This window comes from Meriones unguiculatus, chromosome 8, assembly GCF_030254825.1.
Source record: "Meriones unguiculatus strain TT.TT164.6M chromosome 8, Bangor_MerUng_6.1, whole genome shotgun sequence".
In the NCBI taxonomy this organism is placed as follows: domain Eukaryota; kingdom Metazoa; phylum Chordata; class Mammalia; order Rodentia; family Muridae; genus Meriones; species Meriones unguiculatus.
The window spans coordinates 23,447,786-23,473,209 of NC_083356.1; the positions used below are offsets into that span (position 1 = coordinate 23,447,786).

A 25,424-nucleotide genomic window follows, 5' to 3' on the forward strand; every position below is an offset into this window, starting at 1 on the left:
TTCAGCCCTGCTCTCAGCAGTCCCTGTGAGAGACCAGATCCAGCAGTGTTTGTAGCCTTCTGGCCGCTGTTCAGTGGTTCTGTCCCTGCTGGAGCACTATGAAAACAGCATGTCCTGTGGAGGAGATTCCCCCACATGGAGATACCCCAGCCGTTCTCAGCCTGTGGGTTGTGGCCCTTTAGGGTTGGAATGACCCTTTCACAGTGTCTCCCAAGACCATCAGAAAACACAAATATTTACATTTTGATTCACAACAGTAGCAAAATTACCAAGTATCAAAATTTTATGGTTGGGGGTCACGACAACATGAACTGTATTAAAGGGTCTCGGAGTTAGGAAGGTTGAACCACTGCCTTAGCCCAGCATGACACAGCTTACTGTCTCTAAGAGCAGGGTGTGGTGGGGAGGTGGCCCTTCTTGAAGGTATCTTAAGAAGCGGCTGCTGGGTGGTGGTTCTAGTGATTTACAAGGTTGGCTTGGGCGGGAGAAGGCTTCTCAGGCCGGTCTCCACAAAGCAGTGTGTCACAGAAGAACTGCACGTGTTTAAAGGCTGTGTAGACTTCTCCATGAGTGCTGGTCTCAACGCTTCACTAATTGTCCTGCCTGGGTAATTGCCCCAAGCTTTCCATAAATGCCTCACCTGCCTCTTCAGAACTGGTATGTGGGTGGACGCAGAGCTATGTAGATAAAAGGAGCTCAGGGTTGGGATTGCCTTCCTAAAGCTGCGGAAACAATTGAACTTAAGCTAACAAAGGATGCTGGCCTTGATTCTCTTGGGAAGGTAAACAGAAAACTCGAGAGTTTCTGGAAGTCTCGGGCTTGCAGCAACCCTGGTTCTGGGTTTATAATGTAGGGTGCAAAGAAAATAAAGTGGTGTGATAAGTGTCTTGAAGGACTTCAGGAATGAGCCAGAATCCCGATCTCTGGCCAGACCCTTGGCCCAACCCTCTAGCAAGAAGCCCCCGTAGCTCTGCCCGCAACCGCATACCTCTCAGCCAGGCTTGGGGGTCCTGGGAAGCATTCCATTTCCATGACCAAGCCAGACCAACTTTCAGGTTCTAGTCCCCTCCCATGCCCACCCCAACTCTCCAAGGCACCTGTGAAATGCTCTGCTGTATTTTTGGTGAGGAACCTTATCTATCCAGGGTAGCTCCAGACTAAGCCACCTGGGGGCTGAGGTCTCCACAGTGACTACAAAAGAAAGCTTGTGTCTGCTCCCAGGGCTCTTTTCCTGCTTTGGTGCAAGCTCTAAAGGAAACAGCAGCATTCCTGGGTGTGCTTTGACCAGGAAAATCATAAAGGCGTAAATCTCCAGCCTCGAAAAGCTGGAAGGCAGAAAAGTGCTTCCCTAAGAACCCCCTGTTATTCACTGGAGTCTGCAGCGACCTGTGAATGTCGCTGTCCTTCCCTCAGTTCACACTGAATCAGGTAACTCTTCCGCAGGGAGGCCAGCAGGAAAATTGAAGTCCTCCTCCTTCCATTATCTGCAGGGGTTTTCAGTGTGAGGCTTTGGTTTGGGGACTTTGAAGCGGGGTCTCACACTCCAGTCAGTCCTCCTGCCTCAAGCTTATTAAGAGTGAGCTAGCATGCTATCTCAAAATCCACCTAGTTGTTGACTTACGCAAACGTCACTTTTCATTGACAGTTACAAGTTGCCCACCCCCCAGACAACAGGACGGTCAAGTATCTAGGGCAAATAATTGGTTCATCTGTCTTGGCTCTTGTCATCAGTCTCACAAAACGGAATGGCCAATCAGTTTTAGTCTCCTGCTGCAGCATAAAGGGATATGAACGCCAAGAATTTATCCAAAAACCTCTCTCATCTCTGACACGTGGGTTAGTACAGATCAAAAGCAGAGGCCGGCCCGGTGTGTCCATCACGGACCCGCTGTTTCCCCGGGGCGCCTCAACCCACAGAGGCACTTCTCACAACACGTGCGCGCCACTGCCGCCCCGGCCACCCCACCAGTCCCGGCGTGCCGCGCGTGGCGCACGTGACCCCGCCCCCCGCCATTGGCCCGGAGCGGGGAGGGGCGTGACCGCCGTGGCGCGAGCCAGCCGGAGCTTCCCAGCACTGCAGCCTGCAGCGGGAGCATCGCTGGGCCTCCGGCGGCGGCGTGCGGGTCGGAGGCGCATCCTGGGCACCGCGCACGCGCCGGAAGCAGCGCGGGGTAGCAGAGGCTGCAGCAGGTGTGCAGGGGCATCCTCACGTGATCCAGGGGGCTGGGGCAGGGCCTTAGAAGCCACACCTCCTTCAAGTCGTTCCCCCCTCATCCCTCCCCACCCACTTGAGGATGGAGGGTGGGTTGCCGGACCAGTGCCTCTGAAGGGTCACCTCGGGAGACCTCCTCCCAAAATGCAAGGCACATCCAGAATGCATGGAAACTGGGGAAACTGTCTCTCCCTTAGGGTGATAATAAGGGAGTCTGGCGCCCCGGGAAAGAAGACTGGAGATGCACTGTTGGGGTTCAGAATTCCTGTGGGCCCGTGATCCCACCTGGAGGGGATGGAGGCGAGATAGATGAGACCGTAGGTTCCGGGGCTCGGTCCTGGCCCCACTCCAGGTCCGGGGGAGGCCCTTGTGCCAGGTCCCTCTTTCCTCTAGAAAGCCGGCTGTCACCTGCTGCCAGCCGCAAGGTACAAGGCCTCTCCTTTCCTGTGCCGCAGGATGGGTCCCTCGGGGCTGCTGCTGGCCCTCGCCCTGCACCTGGCGGTGTGCTCCCGTCCGCACTGGGACTATTGCGTGTTGGGCGCCGGTCCCGCGGGCCTGCAGATGGCCGCCTTCCTGCAGCGGGCCGGCAGGGACTACCAGGTGTTTGAACGCGAGTCCGCCCCTGGCAGTTTCTTCACTCGCTACCCACGCCACCGCAAGCTCATCAGCATCAACAAGCGGCACACGGGCAAGGCCAACGCTGAGTTCAACCTCCGCCACGACTGGAACTCTCTGCTCAGCGATGACCCACACCTGCTCTTCAGACACTACTCGAAGGCTTACTTTCCCGATGCCAGCGACATGGTGCGCTACCTGGATGACTTCGCGCGGCGCCTGCGGCTCCACGTGCGGTACAACACAAACATCACTCACGTGGCTCTGGACAAGGATCCGCAAGCCTGGAACGGCCATTACTTCATTCTGACCGACCAGAAGGGCCAGGCTTACCAGTGCAGGTAAGGAGCCTCACCCGAAATCAGGACACCGCTGGATTGGCCCTGAGATGGGGAAGATTGGGAGAGGGGGGCTACCCCTCGCTCCCACTGGGACTCAGCACCGAGGTTTGGTACAGCCAGCACTTTTTAGGGTGTGTCTTTACAAAGCTGTGGCTGAGTATGTTTGGAAAATTCTAGCACTTCATCCCCTAGGGTTCGCCAGGTTCTGTTGCCTTCACTCTGATCCTCTGAGTTTGAGTACTACGTGTAAGCATAGTGTGTTCTCACAAACCCTTGCAGGCAGGTCCAGCCTTTTGTCACCGCTGCCCCACGTTGTCATCTACAGGATTGGAGCTCTGAAGCCACACACACGGTCAAGTTACAGAACACACACATACACAAAGCTTATCTTTTAAGTAAGTTTGCAAGTTGTGTTGGGCCACAATCACAGCTGTCGTGGACATCCGATGGCTTCCTTAAAAATTACAGTCCCCAAAACCCATGCTGGGAAAAGCTGAGTGAAGTGTCCCGGCGGCATTAGCCAGCAAGATTTCAGAACAGAAGCAGATTGAAGGCCCAACGAGCATGGCTTCCAGACGATATTAGCTGGGAGGCATGATGTGGATGCCTCAAACTTGTTTGGTCCTCACAAGGAACTTAGAGAAGATGTTCCCTAATACCCACTTGGCAGGCACAACTGTGAGGCTCAGCTTTGAAGACTTCGATCACCGCCTGGGTCATACCACTCACGTGTGGGGCTATTATACTTCCGCTGGCATTTCGCTGACACCTAAGCCTGTGTTCGTTCTGCTGTTCATGCTCACTCTCTGCCTGTCAGCTTCACTCCTGGCTCCAGACCAGTGTATGACTGTTTCCTGCGACCCAGAGAAAGGGGGCTGTCCTGACTGGGACTCTAGGGTTTTAGGTAGCTTTGCTAGCGTAGAAAGGAGTGAGAAGCAGAGAGGACAGGGGCCAGAAAACAAGGGCCTATTTGCCCTTCAGTGGCCAAACAATTCTGTAGCCTTCAACCTCCAGATACCCAGCCGCCACCACTCCATTGGAATCCCCATCAGCATAAAGAACAGAGCTGGGCAAGATGGCACACATGCCCGTAACCCAGCATCGGGGAGACTGAGACATGAGAATTGCCAGGTCCAAGGCTAGCCCCAGACTACATAGCTAGCCCACACCTCAACAGGACTTTGGAATCGGGCCCTTCTGTACTCAGATTGTGGCTCTCCTGAAGAAATCTGATGCCCTCACCCAAAGGGCCCCGTGCCTCCTCATGTGTGAAACAGGCCAGGGGACATCAGCTGAGGAGTGGAAGAGATCGAGGAGTAGGACGATAGATAAACACCCTGGCACAGCGTGGATAGAAGATGTGTGTGCCTGGCCTGCAAGTCAACAGGATGAACCTGAATGCCAAGCTGGAGTGCATCCCCTGCGGGCAAACTGACCTCACCACTGTTCTCTTAGGGGAAATGGTTTACTATAGCATCACTGAGCGAACATTCCCCAAGTACGGTATCTTTCCAGTGAAGCATGAAGGACTGTGGCTAGCTTAGAGAGGGATGCACTGGTGTTGGTCAGTCGGCGGAGGGGGGAGCACATGGGTAGACATATGAGTGGACATGTCTTTGAGGAGCCTGGGATGAGGCAAAGAGACACACACTGAGTGGCTGTAAGGCTGAAGGACTGAGTCGCCTTTCTTTGTCCCCACCTGCAGTGTCCTGCTTGTAGCTACTGGATTGTCGGTCCCCAAACTGGTTGACTTCCCTGGCTCCGAACATGTGGAGGGTTACGAGTCTGTGTCCGTGGACCCTGAAGACTTTGTGGGTCAGAATGTGTTGATCCTGGGCCGTGGGAACTCAGCCTTTGAGACAGCAGACAACATCTTGGGTGTCACAAACTTCGTCCACATGCTGAGCCGTTCCCGGGTTCGGCTCTCCTGGGCCACCCACTATGTTGGAGACGTCAGGTACGCTACATCCCTGCTTTTGTATTCTGTACTGTAAATCCTGTACTAATCTGTTTCTTGATACTATAAGAGAATGCCTGAGGCTGAGTTCATGATTCCACAGGCTAAGTATGTTGCTCTCTCTAGCAAGGACTCACCAGCACCTCATAGTAGATGGTATCACAGAAGTAGGCACATGTGCCAGAGAGTAAGCTAGCAAGGTGGGAAGCCAGACAAGGGAGCGCTTGGGCCTCCTCTAGCAATCCTCTGCCTGGAACTTACAAGAGTTCCCGACAAAATTGCCTTAATCTCTTCCAAGGGCGTTACCCAGTGATCCACCGCTAGGTTCTCCCTCTTAAAGATCTCCCATCTTAAGAGGGATATCACTCAGCTGGTAAAATGCTTGGCTCCCATGTACTAAAGCCCTGGGTTCAGTCCCCAGAGCACGTAAGCAAGGTGAGGTGACATACACCTGTTGTCTCAGCTCAGCCCTCAGGAGGTGGAGGCTGGAGGATCACAGTCTAAGGACATCCTTAGCTACTTATTTGAATTTGAGGCCAGCTTGGTCTACATAGGACCAAAAAGAAAGAGGGAAAGAGAAGGAAAAAGTTTGTCCTCTCCCAGTGTTCCCTCTGTGGGAATTAAGCATTGCTGGGTTAGAAGACCTCAGACATGGGAACTTCCCCATCCTCAGCTGCACCAGACAGGCCTCCTGAGCCCTCTCTCTTCTCTTTCTGCTTGTGGATCCCAGAGCCATCAACAATGGCCTGCTGGACACCTACCAGCTGAAATCACTGGACGGACTCCTGGAGTCGGACCTGGAGCATCTGGCCCTCGTGAAGGACAGCAAGGGCAAGCTCCGCATCACCCTCAGGTTCTTCCTGGAGGAGAACAACAGCAGCCAGAGGGCCGACTCCATTCCCCTCCCCCAGGATGACAATGACAACTTTGCCATGCGGGTGGCCTATGACCGCGTCATCCGTTGCCTGGGCTGGAAGTTTGACTTCTCCATTTTCAACCAGTGAGTCCAAGTGGGGTGGGTGTGGGGACCCCTCACCAACAATTTCAGACCTCCCTAGCAATGTAGTAGGCTTCAGGAACCCACTTCAGGAATGGAGGAGGATGCCAAGGCCTTGTCCCTAGCAGCTAATATTCCTAAAAACCTTCTTCACGGCAGGTCCCTCAGACTCTCCTCAGGGACTGAGTTCAGCAAGAAGTACCCACTGATTAGACCCAGCTATGAATCCAAAGGAAGCCGGGGTCTCTTTATCCTAGGGACCGCCAGCCACTCAGTGGACTATCGGAAATCTGCTGGCGGCTTCATCCATGGATTCCGATACACAGGTAAGCCTGGCCCCACTGTCCCAGGGCTCCTGACTTTCAAAAGGATCAAGAGGATATTTTCATGGCCTGGGGATCCACCTGGAAAGAGCGTAACAGTAGATACCTCTAAGGGCGGCTGTGAAATGCTCGGTCCCATGTAGTTTGAGTTGAAGCGTGTTCATGGGGATGGGTGGTCTTAGCTGGGCCAGTCTCACAGAGCTAAATAAGGTAGTACCCTTCACGTGTGTGCCCATGAAGCAGCTCTGCACTGGGATGCGGCTTCCCCTCAGTGAAAGTTCCGATTGATGATGTCAGTTCTTGCTGCAAAACTCTCAGTACTAAAGATGTCGCCCTTCTACTGTCTTGATAATGTTGGCTTGTAATCTGAAAGCTGAGGATATACCTCAGTGGCAGAGCAGTCATCTAGAGTATGCCTGAAGCTCTGGTCTCAATGAGATGATGATGATGATGATGATGATGATGATGATTTGATTTACTGCACAATAATAATCTCTAACCAGAAATCGATACTTTGTGATGTTAAGGATAAACAGAAACAAAAAACCGAAGGAGAGGAATAAATTGCCGCGTGTTAAGTACATTCTAGGGGCTGAGCACATGCACCCTGTGTGCTGACTAGAAAGCCTTAGCTTCTCCTTCTCTTTTTTATTGTAAGAATTATTGTGTGCATGTGTGCGCTCAAGGGCACTCACACATGTGCACAGAGCATGTACCATAAGCATGCAGAGGACAGGAGACAACTTGCAGGAGTCTGATTTCTCCTTCTGCCTGGGTTCTGGGACTCAAACTCAATTCTTCATAGCATAGCAAGTGCTTTGACCCACTGAGCCATCTGGCCAGAACAGCCTTTGTTTTTTTCTGAGGACCAGAGAGCTCTGTTTGCGCTCTGTTTGCGCTCTGTTTGGTTTCTGGTTTTTAGAGAGTGGCTTCTCCTGCCCTCTTCTCCCCTCCATGGAGGAAGCAGCAGACAAAAGCAGCTGAGTGGGCTGTTTAGCTGTTACCCACATTTTTCAGGTCAGATGCCATCAGCTTGGCATGGATTTTGCTTGCAGTGCTTGCTTTGCATTCAGTGGACAAAGGATCAACCTTCGGTCCTTGTTATCAGGAATGCAGTGGAAGCTTTCGCTCAGGGCCTGAATGTTGTTGGCCTGTGTATCCTCAGTTCCCAGGCTAGGGTGCACAGTGCTGAGGCCAGGGAGAGAAAAGTGGCCTATGAGAAGTAACAGTAGTAAAACATTTGTGTTGGGATCAGGGTGTGGTAGCCCAGGCTAGCCTCAAACCTCTAATCATCCTGCCTCAGCCTCCCTGGTTCTGAGATTACAGATGTGTACTGCCACACCTGGTTTGTGCTTTTACTTTTTTCACGAAGACAATAAGGCAGGTGCTGTGGCGATCAGAGGAGGGGATGCTGCCAATCTCTTCATACAAAGAACTGTGTGCTTACGTGGGGCACAGTGGCATCTGCCTGTAATCCCAGCACTCAGGAGGCAGAGACAGGCAGATCTCTGTGAGTTCGAGGCCAGCCTGGTCTACAAAAGAGTCCGGGACAGCCAAGGCTACACAGAGAAACCCTCTCTTAAAAAACAATAAAACAAAAACAAAAACAAAAAAGAACTGTGTGTTTACTGTAGAAATGTGGAAAAACACAAAATAGCACACAAAAAAAGGACCCTCTGTAACCTATTGTGGGCACACATGTGCCACAGTGTATGTATAGAGGTCAGAGAACAGCCTTTGGGGGTCAGTGTCCTTCCACTATGTGGGACCTGGAGATTGATCTTGGGCTTAGCAACACGTGTCTAGCTACCTGCCAAGCCATCTTGCCAGCCCAACGGGTGTCTTTGTAACATAGGAAGCAGCAAACTCAGTGTAGGCTCATAGGTCCTCATGTCCTTCTGCATGGGGAGACTCATGCCATCACCTCCAGGTTAGAGTGGGCACTGTGGGGATGACCTCGCTCCCTCCACCTGCTGATGCTTGAGAATCGCTGACTCTCTTAGCAGGTGGCAATGGTAAACACTTAAGCTCTTGTGGGCAATCCTGGGAGTCAGCTGTCGGTCCCCTCGCCTGCATCTTTGGAAGCAGAAAGGTGTTCCTGTGAGAACCTAGCAGCCTCATATCTCCTCAGGTGGTGGCACCTAGAGCAGCCCCTTAGCCTGTGGAGTGGGTACCATATTGCCTGGCTACTGCTCCATGGGCCACATCCAGACCCTAGGGACCATGAGTCCACACCCTCCTGTTTCCATTTAGAAACAGGCTAAGGTTTTATACTTCATTACCCTCTCCAGCTAGCAAGGAGTATTACATACTGAGTCCAAGGTCAGCCTGGGCAACTTAGACCCTGTCTCAAAATAATAAAGAAAAGGGGAGGGGGTTGCTAAGAACGGAGCTTACTGACAAAGCATTTGTATAGCCTGTACAAGGCTCCAGGTTCCTTCTACAGTAGCAAAAACAATGGAGAGAAATACCTCCATTCTCTGAGTCTTGTTCTTTTGTGACTTCTCTTCCACCTCCTGGAAAGCCCCATGCCTCGGCATGCTGACACTTGCTCTGCACAGGTCTTACCTTCTCCAGGACCCAGGCTTTGTTTTCTATCCCAGGCACCTCCCAGGCTTTTCTAGCTTCAGCTCCTACACCTTGCAAACTCAGCTTGGCCACTGGCACCTTTCTTATGATCACCAGCCTTATTGTGTTGGGGTGTTCTATTAACACGATAGGATAGAACAGCCCCAGGTGTAAAGAAAACCACCTCACTGCTGGCTTGGACGGCAATTGCTTTCTACAAAAGACCTCAGAACAAGACAGGGACAGGTAAATTTGGACTGAAAAAGAGAGAAAGAGCCAGAGTGTCCATGGGGACTGAAAAAGAGAGAAAGAGCCAGAGTGTCCATGGGGCCTTAGAAATGGCCTCAAAGGGGGATTGAAAGCTCTGTGTCTAGGTTGGATGCCCCCAGTGTAAAGGATGACAGTTGGCAGGGAAATGCCCATGTGGCATCACATCCAAATCCACCCCCACCCATACTTTGCCTGATACCCACGAGGCAGAAGAGAGCAGGGTCCGTGATTGTATGCGACTAAGGAGAAAGAATATTTGCCACCTGGCCTGTTTTATACACAACTCTCACTGCCACTGTTCCCCAGGCCTGGGCCTCCCTCCAGTGAGCCAAGATAAAATCTTGGCCCTTCCTCCCTCTGGCCATTTCAGTGCGTGCTGTCCACCGGCTGCTGGAGCGTCGGCACCATGGCATCGCCTGGCCGTGCACAGAGCACCCCATCACAGAGCTGACCAGCTCTGTCATTCGTCGTGTCAATGAAGCTTCCGGGCTGTACCAGATGTTCAGTGTGCTGGCTGATATCATCCTGCTGAAGGAGTGAGTAGCCCTCCCCACTTCTTCTTCCCCACCCCGCTTTAGCCATATACCCTGCCCCTTGCTTCTGGGACTATTCTGTGTGCTTAGTGACCCAGTTGCTTCCTATAGAAAGGAGGCCCGAGAAGCTAATCTATCCTGGCAGAGAAGTCAGTGAGGTAAATACCACAGTGTCTACAGCACAGCCCAGTATAAACCTCAGATTATGGACTTCTTACTGTATGGTTTGGGGAGGTTATTTAAGCTTTGCGCTTTCTTGCCTCATCTGCAGAAATGAGCATAATTCCGTTGCAGCATTGAAGGGTGATGATAAGAGTCCCCTCAGGCAAGGACCAGGTTGATCCTTTTATTTTATTTTATTTTATTTTTTTAAGATTTGTTTATTTATTACTTAGACAGCATTCTGTTTGCATGTGTGCCTGTGCACAAGAAGAGGGCACCAGATCTCACTATAGATGGTTATGGGCCACCATGTGGTTGCTGGGTATAGAACTCAGGACCTTTGGATGAACAGCCAGTGCTCTAAACCTCTGAGCCATCTCTCCAGCCCCAGGCTGGTCATTTTAGATCAAACGATTACTGGCAAATCAAAGAACACACAGAGCCTGAGAACACAGTGCAGGACATGTCAGGAAAGAGCAAGGGGAACTTAAAGAAGACAGACAGGTCAGAGGACACTCCTGGGTCCAAAGCCCTGGCCACTCAACACTAATTTCAGGAACACAGGGAGTCCAGGAGCTCAGCACCCTTCCATGAGTGCCACAGCTGTGTAGATAAGGGTGCTCATGCCAGGATCCAGTGCTCAGTCAGCATCCTAGTTCCGTCACCCACCCTGGCCCAGCAGCCTCCCAGCATGTCACTCTGCCTTCAGCGTAGCCACCAGTCATCCTTTTAAAAGGAGAGTGATACTGCTGTCCCTGCCCCCACTCCCCAGGGGCCAACAGCTCCCCTTCTCCATCCATTTACGGGCACACTCACCCCACAGCTCCTTTACGCAAGCCCTCTGAGCTCCCTGACCCCGTTACTCTTGTCTCTACCTACAGTGACCAGCTTCTCCCCACTCTCCCTCATCCTGGAACGCCCTAGCCTCTGGTGTGTGCTCAGGTTAAACCTACCCCAGCTATTCCAGAAGGAATGGTGATGTTATGGGGTGGGAGTCCACACCACCGCACCCCTCCCTGGTCCTGAGCCCTCCCCCTGGTCCCACCCACAGGAACGCCACAGCATTTGAGTACCTGGAAGAGTTCCCCATGCAGATGCTGGCCCAGCTGGAGACGCTCACAGGGAGGACAGCGCGCCACGGGCTCTTTGTCATCAACATGGAATATGGCAAAAACTTCTCTGGGCCAGAGAAGGACGTGTTCTTTTATGACCGGTCTGTGGCCCACATAGAGGATGCCTGGATGTCCAACTTCCTCCACCCTGTCATATACTACTATAGGCATCTCCCTACCGGTGAGCTGCTCCCACCCTCCCCAGGCTCGGCCTCTTTAGGAATCACCATAGTCGCCATAAGGCCATTCAGAGCTTCTGCAATGACAGAGGGCACCCAGGGGACCTGCCACACGTAATCTCTGGGCACCATGTAGTGAAAGGGGTGCTGTCATGTTGTGGTGTCTCAGAGTAGGGGGGACGTGCTTCGGGTGAGCATTAAGAAGAATGGATGAAGAAAAAAAAAAACAGAGAAGAATGGATGAGGGCGGGTGTGATGATTGGATGGGTAGAGGCACTTACCGGAAGTCTGGTGACCTCAGTTCAATCCCTGGTACCCACAAAAGGTGGAAGAAGAGAACCGACCGCCCCGAATCGTCCTCTGACCTCCACACAGGCGCTATGGCGTGTGTGCCCACACAAACAGCAACAATAATAAACCACACAAGGACTGAGCAGGCCAACACAGCGCAGAAATGGCAGGCCGAACTCCCAGGTCCGTACTCACAGTGGAGTGATCTCGGCCATTTTATCTAACCTTTCTGAGCTTTGCTTCTTGGTCTACAAAATGGCATGCTGATAATCGTTTCATATAGGGTTGCAGGAGCATATACACAAAATGCCAGTGGCGCAAGGGCACATCCTCCGTACCATGCCTTTCAGTTCAGCGCTTAAAAGGCCTCAGGTTGAAAAGGGTACTCCAGACAGGTGCCCATCGCCTCAGCACTGGGGAGGCTGGGACAGGCTTGCCACAAGCTCAAGGCCAGCCTGGGCTATTTGAGATCCTGCCAGAGGTGGCCCAACTGAGGGTTATTCCCAATGGCAGAGGCTGCTTCAGCAGACAGAAGGCAGGGTGTGGGCGGAATGCAGATCTATAGTCAGCAGCCCAAACACTGGCCAACTACCATTGGTCACCTCCTGGAGACTGGTTTCCAGGGCTGGTCAGGAGTTGGTCCAGCAGCCTGTGGGCTGGGCCCTTAGAGAGCAGGATCCACATCAGTGGGAAGTGAGTCCAGATAAGCCCCATGTCGTCACTGGTCCCTGCGCTGCACTCAGAAACCACAGGCAGCAGGTCTGGTTCCTCTTCCTCCAGCTACATGAAGGTGGCTGCTGGCCAAGCTGGCCACATCCTGGCAGAAGCACCCCAGGAAGGACATCACGAGAGCAGGGGGACATGCCAGCATGGGGCCTGGCCCTGATGCCTTCCTCCTCCCACAGAGCAAGATATGCGGTTTCGGCCTGCACAGTGGCCCCTGCCTCGGCCCATAGCCCTCCACCACATTGTGGAGGACTTCCTGACTGACTGGACAGCCCCGGTGGGGCACATTCTCCCACTGAGGCGCTTCCTGGAGAACTGTCTGGACACGGATCTTCGAAGCTTCTATGCAGGTAACCGAGCTCCCAAGAAGGCAAAGGGTTGGGTGTATACCTTCATGTTAGAGTGCTAACTTGCACGGGTTTGAGGCCTAGCACAGGAAAAGGAAAGGGAAAAAAGCAGGAGAAAATGTAACGAGGAGCTAAAGACTACCAGAATCGATTGTATGATATTTTTAAAAGATGCAGATAAAACTAATGGAAATAAAATATGCTTGAAATGAGAAGCTCAATATAAGGAGTTGGTGGTGCATTAGACAGAGGTGAAGAGAGAATTGGTAAATTGGAAGGCAGATCTGATAGCTAAATACAAAGAGGGACCTAGGTCAGGAACTCAAATGATCTAAAGGAGAAAGTAACAGAAACAAGCCAGTAATTTTGTCCTTTTAAATCCCTGGATGTTCTGAATCCAATGCTTTTTCTACTATTGAGAGAACCTGTCAAATGCCCGATACTATTCGTACCAATTCACGTTAGAGACTGATTCTAGCCTATTCAAAGAGCAAGCATCTCGCTTCATCCTGAGTCATCATACTTTGAAATGATGATTTGGGAACTGACTTGCTACTGAGTGACATCCCAGCCCTGATCATCTAAGTCTCTTTCTATCTTGGTTGACCCATAGAGCCAGAGCCAAGCACCTTTGCAGTTCTAACAGTCTGGGAGTAGCCAATCTTGATCATACACTGACCCCTGAAGATGCCTAGTAAAGAGCACCCTCAGTTCCAAACTGCCTGCCCGGGGCTTCAAGAGTCCACAAAAATGCAGTGGCATATTGATACCCCAAGTCCCAGATCCTCCCAGCCTTTGTTACTGCTGCGATGAATCTTTACAGTAACCCTGAGCACTGAGGAAGGGTAACATCAGACGGTCACGCTGATGAATGGCCTTGTGGCTGCCATTGCATCTCTTCTCTTCTCTGCCAAGACCTCTGTGCTGGAGTCAGAGGTGAATAAAGAAAAGATACTATGGAGCCCTTCTCAGCTTACTCACCACGTGACCCTGAGAGCATCGTTCTTTGTGTATTCCCTCCCCTTTCACAAGAGTTACAGAGAAGGGGAAAAGTGAAGTGTTCCCCAAAGATGCAGAAGGACTCCACTGAGGCTCTGATACTCTGCCTTCCCACCCTGCCTCCAGCTCCTTATAAGAGTGAGTGGGTATCTGTTTCATCCCTTGTTTCTCAGTCAAAGCCCTCCACACCATGGAGGATATGGTCCAAGGCCCCCAGAGAATATCTGAATAGATAGAACCAAATCACATACTTGGGGTTTGGGTACTCGCTTCCAGGATGTCATAATGAAATCTCAATATAGACCTGATGATTGCTGGCACAACGCTTTGATGTCAGAATATGAATGTGTATATGTATCTGTTATGTTTTCCTCCACAAATTTAATGCCTGTTTGTTTTACATGATATGTATCATTGCCACATGGATTTCTTTTTTCCTCTCATGAGTTCCCATATGTAAGATGTATTTTACCCTAGCATTTAGCAACTACACACAACACTTTTTTTTTCTTTCTTATTCTGAGTAGAACTATCACCTTTTCACTTAAAAGAAATACTTATGACTTCCCTTTGGCCATCAATTACCACCTCTGTTCTCTAGCTTTAAAGCCATTACTGGCCAAGGTAAAATAAGATGTCCTAGTTTGCTTTCCGTTGCTGTGATCAAACACCATGACAAAAAAAAAAAAAAAAAATGTTTTCTCCCCAGATGACCTACCCTGTTGGGCACTAAGGGTAACTGACTCAGGTATAGTATGACACTGTGATGGCTCTGTTAGTGGAGATGGCTACTAAGTGTGGGTGGTATATAGTAGCATATAGAATATGATAACCAAGACGGCTACTAAGTAACTAGTGGGTGGAAAGTATATACAACACGGAGTTCCTGGATGCAGGGATGATTTCCATCCCTGTTAACCAGATGGTTACTAAGTAACACATGGGTGTGTATTGTGGAAGATGTGGCTACCTGGACAAAGAAGTGATTCCCATACTGTAACTCCAGGTGCTACCCAGTAGCTGTGGGAAGTTAGTATATATAGTTCAGATCTCTACCAATGGTTCCCATCCTGGGTGGGCTGGAACAGAAAGGCTCTAGATGTCATCACAGTACTTGACACACTGTTTAAGACATGAATAGTTTATTTCTGGAATTTCATTCGGTATTGTCAGGTGGTTGACTACAGCAAACAACTGAACCCATGGGGGGGGGGGGGAGAAACCATAAGGCATGACCACTGAACTTGGCTGAAGGCTTTCTTCCTACCTCTTGATGATCACGCCCCACAAGGAACTACCTCTGGCTTTTGGGGTGATTCTTCCTGGTGCCTTTACTTGCTCGTGGATTCTTTTCATCGTTTCTTCAGATTTCAGAAATAATACATATCCAGAGATATTTGTCAATGATCAAATTTAACATGTGTATGAGTTTTCTGCTTTGGTCCTAATAAGGATTTTTGCCTGTCTTATCTGTTTTACTTCCCACAACTGGGGAGAGAACCTTATTTTCTCACATGTGCGCATAGGTAACACCTCTCAAGAGTTGATTCTCTCCTTCCATCATATGGGTTACAGTGCTTAAACTCAGTTCATCAGATTTAGCAGCAAGCACCTTTACCCGCTGAGCCATCTGACCCACCCATGAAAAGAACTTTGTATGGAGTACTTGCAGCTCAGATATTGTTATAGGCAGCGCTGAGCTCAATACCTGAGTTCCCTACACAGCTTGCAGAACAGCTGAGGGCCAGCTCTGGAGAGATGGCTCCTGCCATCCTGTCCCGTACGGAGCTCTAGGACCCATCGTGTCTGTGGTTTGCTTCATTTTGGCATCCTGACCCATGACCTCATCTGGTCATATGTGAGACATCAGGAAAGGCAGCTTAGGTGGAAGGGCTGGAAAGGACAACGCAGGGCCCCTGAGGAACCCTTCCCCTTCCCCAGCCTTGCCCACTCCTTCTTGCACCAACCTTGCCTGACACCTTCTTCTACGTTTGTACAGAGTCCTGTTTCCTGTTCACCTTCACACGCCAGAAGTTGCCCCCCTTTTGCCAGCAAGGATACCTAAGGATGCAGGGGCTTTCAAGCACCGAGAGCCTTCGGCAACATGGCGTGGAAAGCAAGCTCCTGCAGAACTACACAGCCATAGAGGACAGCAGCAGGTGGCTTGGAGACCAGCCCTCGGTTCCAGGGCATCTGGCTCAGTCCCTTGACAACAACAAGGAGGAGCTGTGAGCAGCCTCTCCCAGGCTATGGTGGCTGGCACCTCTCCAGGAAACCTTTTCCCACCTTTCGGGCTTCTCAGAACCATCATATAGATGGCAGACAACAGAATAGCCTATAGAATGCAGAAGGCTGGGACACGGTCACACTGTGGTGTCCCTTCCTGTGCTGCCCCTGGGTGCTAAATGCAAGGTCAAGAGAAGGGTACATTCTGTCAGGTCTGAGCTGCCTTCCACTGCCGGCTTCCTTCCCACTTGAACCATCACAGACCACATTGGTCTAGTGCGTCTGCTTCTAGGACCAACCAATTTCCTTTTCCTTCTGGTTCACTCTGCAGATGGGCTTGGATCTACCTGGGAAACAGCTGGCAGCTGAAAGTCCTTCATTTCCATAGTGGGCCTCTTAGAGTGAAAGGTTGAGGTCTTCATCAGTGGGGCAGACACTTAGGATCTCTGCTCCCCAATGCATCTATGGACCCCAACTCAGAAGCATCAGACATCTTCTAAGGTCCTTATCCAGGAGAGACTGCCCCCATACCACCCTTTCTTTCCACACCGTCGTGCTCCCCCTAGCAGTGGCTCTCAGCAGAACTCTCTCAGGCTGGGCATCACAGGCCCGGAGGGCTGGTAAAGGACAGAGACAGGAGACTCCTGCAAGGTCATCTGTCCAGCTGCCTTCTCAGGAGCCTCAATGCTGCCCTGTCCTCAAGATCACACTCCCAGGGATCAGGAGCCTCTGTCCCTCTCCCACCTTGCTGACTGGCTTCCTGAGCAGTGTCTTCCTTGAGAGCAGCCTGGGCAGGTTTAAGGTGTTGCTGTGCTTGCTGCCCTGGGCATAGAAATGTTGACACTTGCCCTGATCCTGGCTGCCTTGCTATTCCTCTCCCCTTCCTTGCCTTCCTCATCAGAGTCCACACTCAGCCAACAGATTAGTCTCACTGATGAATAAGCCATAAGGAAAGCATGACCACAAGGGAAGCATGGAAATCACGTGATTTCCCACAGGCCCAGAGCGCAGGTACTGTTTCTCACCAACCCTCTTTTATTCATCCTGCATTCATTCATGCAGGGACATGTCAAGCCAAAGCCCCTTCCTGGGAGTATCCTCTTCCCCATGGAAGAGTCTTGGCTGGGTCCAGGCCCTCTGAGCCGCCTGACCTACCTGCCTTCTTCTCCAGTGCTTACCAAGTTCTAACAGGGCAATTCAACAACTTCATCTCACCAGGAGGAACTGTGTACCCCTGTACCTACTTGAGGTAGTCTGCACAGGGCCAAACCTAACTGAGTCATCCCCCAGCTGACATCACCAGGATGCCAGTGTCACTTTATTTCACACAGGGTGATGGGCAAGCCAGACTGGGACCTTGCCATCCCACCCTTGTTTCCAGAGCATTTTCAAATGAGTCTTTGATTTAGCGCCAGGAAATGGAATGCTGTTCTTTACACGTCACCCTCCAGTCACTGAGGCTGGCTGAGCCACTTGTTCAGTGCCTTAGCAAGTAGCTGGCTGACACCCTCCTGTATGACATCTGCTGCTTCCTGTCATCTGCCAGATCCTTGATTCTGTCAAAATATCAGGCAGCCTTATTTGTTTTTAACAGAGGATTCTGGTATTGCTCAGTTGACTAGGGATGTCTTCTACCCGATAGGGTTTCACCATGTCCTGGCTTGGTACTTGTTTTTAAGGCTTTTAATTATGTGTACTTGTATGTGGTTATGTATGGGTATGTATATGTGAGTGCCCAGAGACCAGAAGAGGGTGTCAAGAGCCCTGTAAAGCTGGAGTTACGGGAGGCTGTGAGCCGCCGTATGTGGGAGCTGGAAACTGAGCTTAAACGCTATGGAGGAGCAGGAAGTACTGAGCTACTTGCTCCAGGACCCCTCCCCCATAACTACTTTAAAGAAAAGGTTAAAAACAAGACAATATTCCAGCACTAGGGTGGCCAAGGAAGGAGAATTGAGGTTGAAAGGCCAGCCTGGGCTACATGGAGAGTTCCAGAAAAGTATGGGCAATTTAACAAGATCCTGTCCCCAAAAAAAGAAAACTTAAAAGGGCAAAAATAGGCTGGGCATGGTGGTCTATGCCTTCAATCTTAATTAAACACGTTCAAAGCACAGGCTGGAGAATCTGGTGTGAGTTCAACTTGCCAGTTGACACAGCAGGTTCCAGGTCAGCCAGAGCTACATAATAAAACCCTGCCAAATAAATAAGTAAATAGATAGGTAGATAGATAAATGCATGGGCAAAAATAATTACGGTGAAGGAACTGATTGGAATAAGTGAGAAACATGAAGATGAGTTCAGTAACTTTCTGTGATCATCTCTTAAATGGTGAAGGGGAGGGCTGATGAGTGTACCTACACGGGTGACACTGCGTGTGACGTGGCACCAGGTGAGGTGGAACAGCAGCTGGAGCTGCTGGTAGCTGTGAAGACAGGAAGCCACAGTGACTCTGGGGCTGTGGGACACAGTTCTGTATGACTCTTTTGATCAAATTTGTGTTTATTTTTCAAATGTGATTATATGCTACTGGAATAAAAACAGATTTATTTTTAAACAATTTCTGCCCTTGAACCTTGGGATTGCTGGAAAGGGTGTCCATGGGAGTGCTTGCAAGAGGCTGTGCTCTGCTGTGCTGGCCATGGTGGCCACAGTTAGGTGCCCTAGAAGGAATCACTAAGGAGTACCGTGTGTCAGACTACAAGTTCCCTCAGAGGCAGAGAATGGCAGACCCACCTGTAACCCTTCCACTTGCGGGGTGGAAGGTAGAGGCAGGAGGATCAGGAATTCAAGGTCACCCTGAGATACAAAAGACTTTTTTTAAAGATTTATGTATTTATTTATTGTTTATACAGTGTTCTGCCATACACACCAGAAGAGGGCACCAGATCACACTATAGATGGTTGTGAGCCACCATGTGGGTGCTGGGAATTGAACTCAGGACCTTTGCAAGAACAGCCAGTGCTCTTAACTTCTGAGCCATCTCTCCAGCCCAAGACATCTTTTTTTTAAAGACTTACTTATGTACATATTTTGTATATATGGGTACTTGGTCTGCACGAGGAAGTTGAACTTGGGATCTTCAGAAGAGCAGTGAGTGCTCTTAACCACTGAGCCATCTTTTTCCATCCCCTGCAAAAAGCATCTTTAATTGCAGCCTTTGGGAGGCACAAGAAGTAGGTGGGTTTCTGTGAGTTCAAGGCCAACCTGATCTACAAAAGGAGTTCCAGACCAACAAGCTCAAAACAAAAATTAAAAAAATAATAATAAAATACATGTCCAGGCTAAAGGAAGGGAGTAGTTAATGCCCTCCTCCAGTGAAATCTCTCAACTGACTGAGATAACACAGCATGGCCGCCCCCTGGGAGCATCTCCTCCCAAATGATAGGAAATCAGAGATAAAATCCTTCCTGTGGAGAGACAACCCCTCCCCCCAGGGCTGCTCTCCAATGCCTTGGACAGCACCAAGTTCCTTCTGTCTAATGAAAGTGGCGGTGTCCCTGAAGTCCACCTGGAAAACCAGCTGGCCAAAAAGTGAATTTGTGGCCTGGGGGTGTGGATCAGTTGATAGGACACTTGCCTAAAACAAACAAAGCCCTGGATTTGTGGTAATCCAGCATACTGCTCAGGAGGCAGAAGCAGGAGGATCAGGAAGTCAAGGTGGTACTCAGTAATACAGTGAGCCTGAAGCCAACTTTGAACACAATAGATGATATAAAACAAACAAACAAACAAAAATAAGCCAGGTATAATGGCACAGGCCTATAACCCCCCCTCCCAAGCACTTGTGAGTTGACAAGAGGAGGATCCACAGTTCAAGGCCAACCTCAGCTACTTGTGAATTTGAAGCCATCCTGAACCACATGAGACCTACCTCAAACTCTAACAGGGCCCCAGACCTTAGTAGGCTCCCAGACCTTAGCTCAACTGACTCCATGATGGAAGTACCATTCAGGCTGTAAAACTCAGCTTGTAGACAGTCCCATAGGCCAAAATGAAAACAAAGACCTAATCCATGAAGTCCACAGTTCAGGGAAAGTCTCAGAATGTACTAACCTTGCTTCTTAGCTTCCGTAGTTTCACTTCCGGCTAACTCATCTTGTCAACCCACAACATGGATTTTGTGTTTAAAAGCGCATCCTGAGAAAGGCTCCGTGCTACACTGGGATCCTGAACACCCTGTGTAGAGTGTAGTCAGTGGTTGGCTGGCTGCCAAAGACTTTCTGTTGGCTTAAACTTATGTCCAGGCAGTCTTCTCTGCTGCATGCCCCACAGCATAGCCACACACACAAGAAATCACATGGCACGGAACTGAGACCTTCCTGCAACCACCAGTGACCCTTAAACGTGGCTCCTACCCTAGGCAAACCAGGTAAACATAGCACCTGCATGAGCAATTAATCCAAGTCACCAGTAATGCACTAGTGTCAGTTAAGGAAAGAAATGAAAGCACTTCCCTTCGATGTCATTTACTCAAGTGAGAGCAATTTGAACCTTCTACTTCACGCTCCCGGTATCTTCCACCCTCTGCTGTAGGAGTGTGAATTTGTGCCAGCCTGAAAGCTGTCTTGTGAATCTGGCCCTGTGTCTGTCTCTGTCTCCAACTGTGTCCAAGTGTCTGTGTTTAAGGAAGGGCTTTGCCCTCTCTTATTGAACAGAGCTGAAAGCTTTTCAATGGGGAATGAAACTGGACACTTTACAGAAATCTTTAACGGAGTTTTACAAGGGATTGAGTCACTAGCTCCAACTGACCCAGAAAATAAACCTCTTCCACAAACATCACTGTTTATCAAGCACATTATATATGTTGCTGTCAAAATTTATGGATTATTTTTATAAGACTGCCTCCTCCCTATATTTGCTGGATCAGAGGCATGGAAGAGTACTCCATCTAAAATTACAGCTATGATGTAGTAGATTAAGTCGCAAAGGTTGACTACACAGGAAACCCAGGCAGGTTATGTTATTCCATTGTTCTGGTAAAGACAAGTTAGACAAACAGGCTGCGGGCAGCACTCTTCAACCTCACGTGACCTCAGGGTGTGAGTGGGGGTCCAGTTCCTTAGACTGTTAGGAGGCATTGAACATAATGCATTGCCACAGCCACAGCTCCACCCAACAGAGCCTGATGAGAGGCCCTGAGCTAAAACCACCCAGACAAGCCACCACTGACCCCTGGTTACAGAAACTTGGGGACAGGCTGCCAGAGGGTGGGAAGCTGCTGCACAGCATCTCATGACTAATACACACTCCACATGGATTCCATTCCCACCACGACCACATGCAGTAAGGTGACTCACTCTCCAGAGGGACCGAGGCTGAGGACAGCCACACAGGAAGACAATGGTGGGGCCCTGAGAAAATTCACCCCACGGGAGAGATCCTCTAGATGGTGGCAATCCGCTCACGAATGGCAGCTCTGTGCGTTACTCTGTTTGTTGCTCTGACAAAAGCGATGCAAGGGGGAAAGTGGTTTTGTTTGTGTTGGTTTGGCTTGGTTTGATGTCTGGGGGTGCTTTGCCTGCATGTGTCTGTGCACCACCGTCCTGTCTGTGCCCTAACAGCCAGAAGAGGGCATCACATCCCCTGCAACTGGAGTCAGACATTAAGAACTGCCACATGGGTACTGAGACTTGAACTTGGGTCCTCTCCAGAAGAGCAGCCAGTGCTCTTAACTGCCATCTTTCTAGCTCCAAAGGGCCTTGGTTTTGGCTCACAGTTTGAGGGTACAGTGGTATCTAGAGTGTGAGGCTGCTGGTCATATTGCATCCCCAGTTAGGAATCAGAAAGAGTGAAATGCTGGCCCTCAGCTCACTTTCTCCTTTTTTATTCAGTTTAGAAAGCCAGTCCATGGGACACTGCTACCCACATTCTAGGTAGGTCTTCTGTCTTCTTTAAACCTTTCTAGAAAATCCTTCATCAACACGTATGTTTCTATGATGAGTCTAAACACAATTAAATTGACAATGATGCTTACCTGTCATGGTGGCCTAGTCCTTGCCATCCTCCTCATGGATGATGTGGAGGTTTCCTTCAACTAAATGTTGGGAGACAATTCTTAATATTGTGGTGTTGTGGTTTTTTTGCTTGTCTGTTTTCTTTCATTTATTTATTTATTTATTTATTTATTCATTTATTTATTTTCTTACCAACTTCCATGGGGGTTTTGTTTGTTTGTTTACATTTTATTTGATTACTTACTGTGCATGGGTATGCACACTACACAGACATGTAGAGATCAGGACAATTTCAGAGTCAGTTCCCCTCCTACCATCTGAGCCCCAGATCAGATCAGACATTGAACTCAAATCATCAGACTTAGCAGCAGGCACCATTGTCCATGGAGCCATCTTGCCAGCTCAAGAATTCTCCTCATAACCATCTATAATGAGATCTGGTGCCCTCTTCTGGCCTGCAGGCAGAACACTGTATATGTAGTAAATAAATCTAAAAAAAAAAGGAGAGAAGATTTCTTAATCCTAAGAAGACAGTATGGTTCCCATAGGGGTGGGAGTGTGAAGATACAGTTGAGGGATACTGATTACATAGCAGGTGCCAAATGAAGCCTCCTCATCCACAAAGGCATGACAGGTGATTCTGAAAGGGAAGGGGAGACATCCGCCCTTGGCCAGCTCCAGTCTCAGCACTCAGGTCTGCAGCCAATTAGAACATCAACAACCAAGCCAAACTGGATTCTTCTCTCAAAAATAAGCCATCAACGGCATCTTTGCATTGCAGATGCTTATTTTTAAAATACGGGGGAAACGCTGACTGGATAAAGATCTCTGTCAGACTGCAGGCTTTAAAAAAGCACTTAATTCAATCTGGCATCCCAGACGGAATGTAAATCTGCTCAGAGCAAAGCTGATGGGCAAGCAGGAGGTGCTGCAGCCCAACTGCATCATGAGATCAACCCATCAACCCGAAATAAAAAAATAGCACGCAACAGATGTACTTCGGCAAGGGAGAAAGGAACAACAGGCCGCCCTGTCTCGCTCCTTCCTCTGGGCTGCATAAATAAGGCTGTTTTGCCGGCTCTTCTGCAGAAGCCCCACTTGGTCTCATTGCCAAATCCTCCAAAAAGTCTATCACCTGCTTCTTCCTTTCTCTCTGAGATGCTATCATTGCTAACCTATTCTCTCAAGTTGTTTCAAATCATCAGGAAATAACTGGATGCAAAAACCCCTCAGGATGAGAGGAGGGTGAAATATGTCAGAGCGTCCAGTGTGTGGTGTTGTCATCTGGCAGTTTTGAAACAAAGCAACAACCAAAAGGCATAATATGATCCGCTACCACTGGCTGCACTGAGTTTTAAACAAGCGTGCTGGGAGAAATACCCAGAAACCCTTGATCTAAGGCACTGCAGTAGCTTAAAGATGATCCAGAATATGCCCACTGCAGGGATGTGTTGGCACCCTCCCATTGAATTGTGGTAGGCCAAAGGAGAGAGGTAGAAACAGTGATGCCCCAATTACCCGGCGTAGCTTTAGGAGACTGACAGCTCCCACTGTCCAAGCACCCAGTGCCACCCTGTGAGGAAGCCCCGTGGAGAGAGAGGCCCACGGGATCAGGAGCGATGCATCTGCTGAGATGCTGCTCCACAGCAGCCCTGAGAGAGCTACATGGGAATGGGCCCTCCGGCTCACTGACTCTCCCTAGTGCAGCGGTTCTCAGCCTCAAAGTTGGGACCCCTTTGGCAAGCTTCTGTCTCCAAAAACATTTACATTATTATCCATAACAGCATGATTCATAATCTGTAATCTCAGTACTTGGGAGGCAGAGGCAGAAGGACTGTTGGGGGTTCAAGGTCAGCCAGGACTAGGTAGCAAAGCCCTGTCTCAAACAAAACGAAACAAAAAATTAAAATAGGTAATGAGCCTGAGGTGAGGACCCCCGGACTGCTGCTCATTGTCCTTCACTCGGAAGATCCAGCCTTTCTGTAACAGCAGCATTGCTACAGAGGAGGACTGACATCATGAAGTTTGCTGGGCTGGCCTGAGTCCCTCCCTAAGGCAGGCAAAGAGGAGAAGCCTGGGTGGAAGCGGCTCCCACGCTCCTGAACAGTCCTTCTCTGCCAACAGCTGCCTCCTGCTGAAGAGGCAGTAAGGGGGAGCACACTAGGCAAGATCTGGCAAGGAGGAAGAAGCCTGCCCCCTCCTCTCCTCACAGCTGCAGGTCTGCCTTGCTCTGCAGAACCCCAGCCCTGACCTCCAGTAACACACAAGTGGCCTGGAGCCAGAATTAGCCTGGTACCCAGGCCACCTCCATCACACATGGCCCCGGAGGGGACATTGCACAATAGCTGGAAACAGGACAGTGCACGTCACAACTGGCATGAAACTGGCTTAGATTGTTCCGCAATGGAGCTAGAAACGCCAAAGGTTCCATCCAGATGGGAACTAGGCCAGGAGGAGTACTTTGATTCCTTCACTCTAGACGCAGAGGCAAACGGACCTCTGTGAGTTCAAGGCCAGTCTTGAGACTTCCAGGCCAGCAAAAACTAGTTTCAAAAACACAAAGTTAAAACGGAAACAAACAGAAAAAAGAAAAAAGTCCTCTAGAGGCACCTCTGCGGGTGTGGCCTGCCATCCCATAGTTTTGTACGTTTTGTTTTCTCAAGGTGCCTCCTTCGTACCCTGACATCCTCCAGTGTTCCAGGCGCTGAACTGCGACTGTCCTGCAGCCCTGTCCTCTGCCGGGTTTAGGGAGCCTGCGCCCTGGACTGCCGGCTCCTCCCAGAGGAAACTGAGTACCACAGCACCATCGTGTGGAAGCCTTGCTTACGGCATGCTGCCAAGAGCACTGAGCCTCAGGCGAAGCAGCGACACCCTCCACGGCTTGACCTCAGATGGCCTGCGCTGCTTGGCGGGACTCTGGAGGCTGGGGGAGGAAGCAGCACTCTGGAGCCAAGGCAGACCCTTCTGGGGGCAGCATGGCCCCGTTAAGACGCACCCCGTGTTCTGTGTGTGTCCCAACAAGCTTCTTGATTTCCATGTGCCTCGGTGGCTTCCGCTGAGATGGAGGCGGCGGCTTCAACTGTACCTTCTTCCTAGAGCGGCAGGGTGTGATGAGTTTAACACGCGGGAGGCTGGCAACAGTGCTAGGCATTCACGTGGTTACACTGCAGCACAGCGGGACAGTTCAAACCCTTTGACCAAAATCCTCAGGAAGAGAAGCAGTTAAAGGCTGCCATCTCAACATTCGGGGGGCTGAGTACACAAGACCATCTCTGAGAATAATTCCTTTTGGTCACATAGCAACAGACGCCACACAAAGCAGGGCTGGTAACACCTGGCACGTTCAGGTTTCTCTCTCTCTCTCTCTCTTGAGGATGGAGGGGTGGGAGAAAGGTTTCTAGACAGGGTTTCTTTGTGTAGCCTTGGCTGTCCTGGACTTGCTTTGTAGACCAGGCTGGCCTTGAACTCACAGCGATCCGCCTGCCTCTGCCTCCGGAGTGCTGGAATTGCAGGCATGTGCCGTATTTTGGCATTTTCAACTCCATTCTGTGTCCTTATCTTATTTTGTATGAGACAGGGTCTCATGTAGCCCAGATTGACTATAAACTTAATAT

At 50.2% G+C, this 25,424-nt stretch overlaps 1 protein-coding gene across 3 annotated transcripts; it reads left to right on the forward strand.

Annotated features, from left to right (window-relative positions):
* Positions 1–1,989: 1,989 nt before the first annotated feature.
* On the forward strand, positions 1,990–25,424 carry Foxred2 (FAD dependent oxidoreductase domain containing 2). Of its 3 annotated transcripts, none has more exons than XM_060389109.1 (9): positions 1,990–2,190; positions 2,668–3,168; positions 4,874–5,125; positions 5,856–6,125; positions 6,282–6,448; positions 9,654–9,819; positions 11,030–11,271; positions 12,466–12,636; positions 13,247–14,111. In XM_060389109.1, the coding sequence occupies exons 2-9, from the start codon at positions 2,669–2,671 to the stop codon at positions 13,288–13,290; spliced, it is 1,812 nt and encodes a 603-aa protein (XP_060245092.1). In that variant the 5' UTR covers positions 1,990–2,190; position 2,668; the 3' UTR covers positions 13,291–14,111. The 3 variants fall into 3 exon arrangements, with proteins under 3 accessions (XP_060245092.1, XP_060245093.1, XP_021492373.1); XM_060389110.1 differs by lacking the exon at positions 13,247–14,111 and adding an exon at positions 24,474–25,424 and having other exon boundaries at positions 1,992–2,190; XM_021636698.2 differs by lacking the exon at positions 13,247–14,111 and adding an exon at positions 15,632–17,452 and having other exon boundaries at positions 1,997–2,190.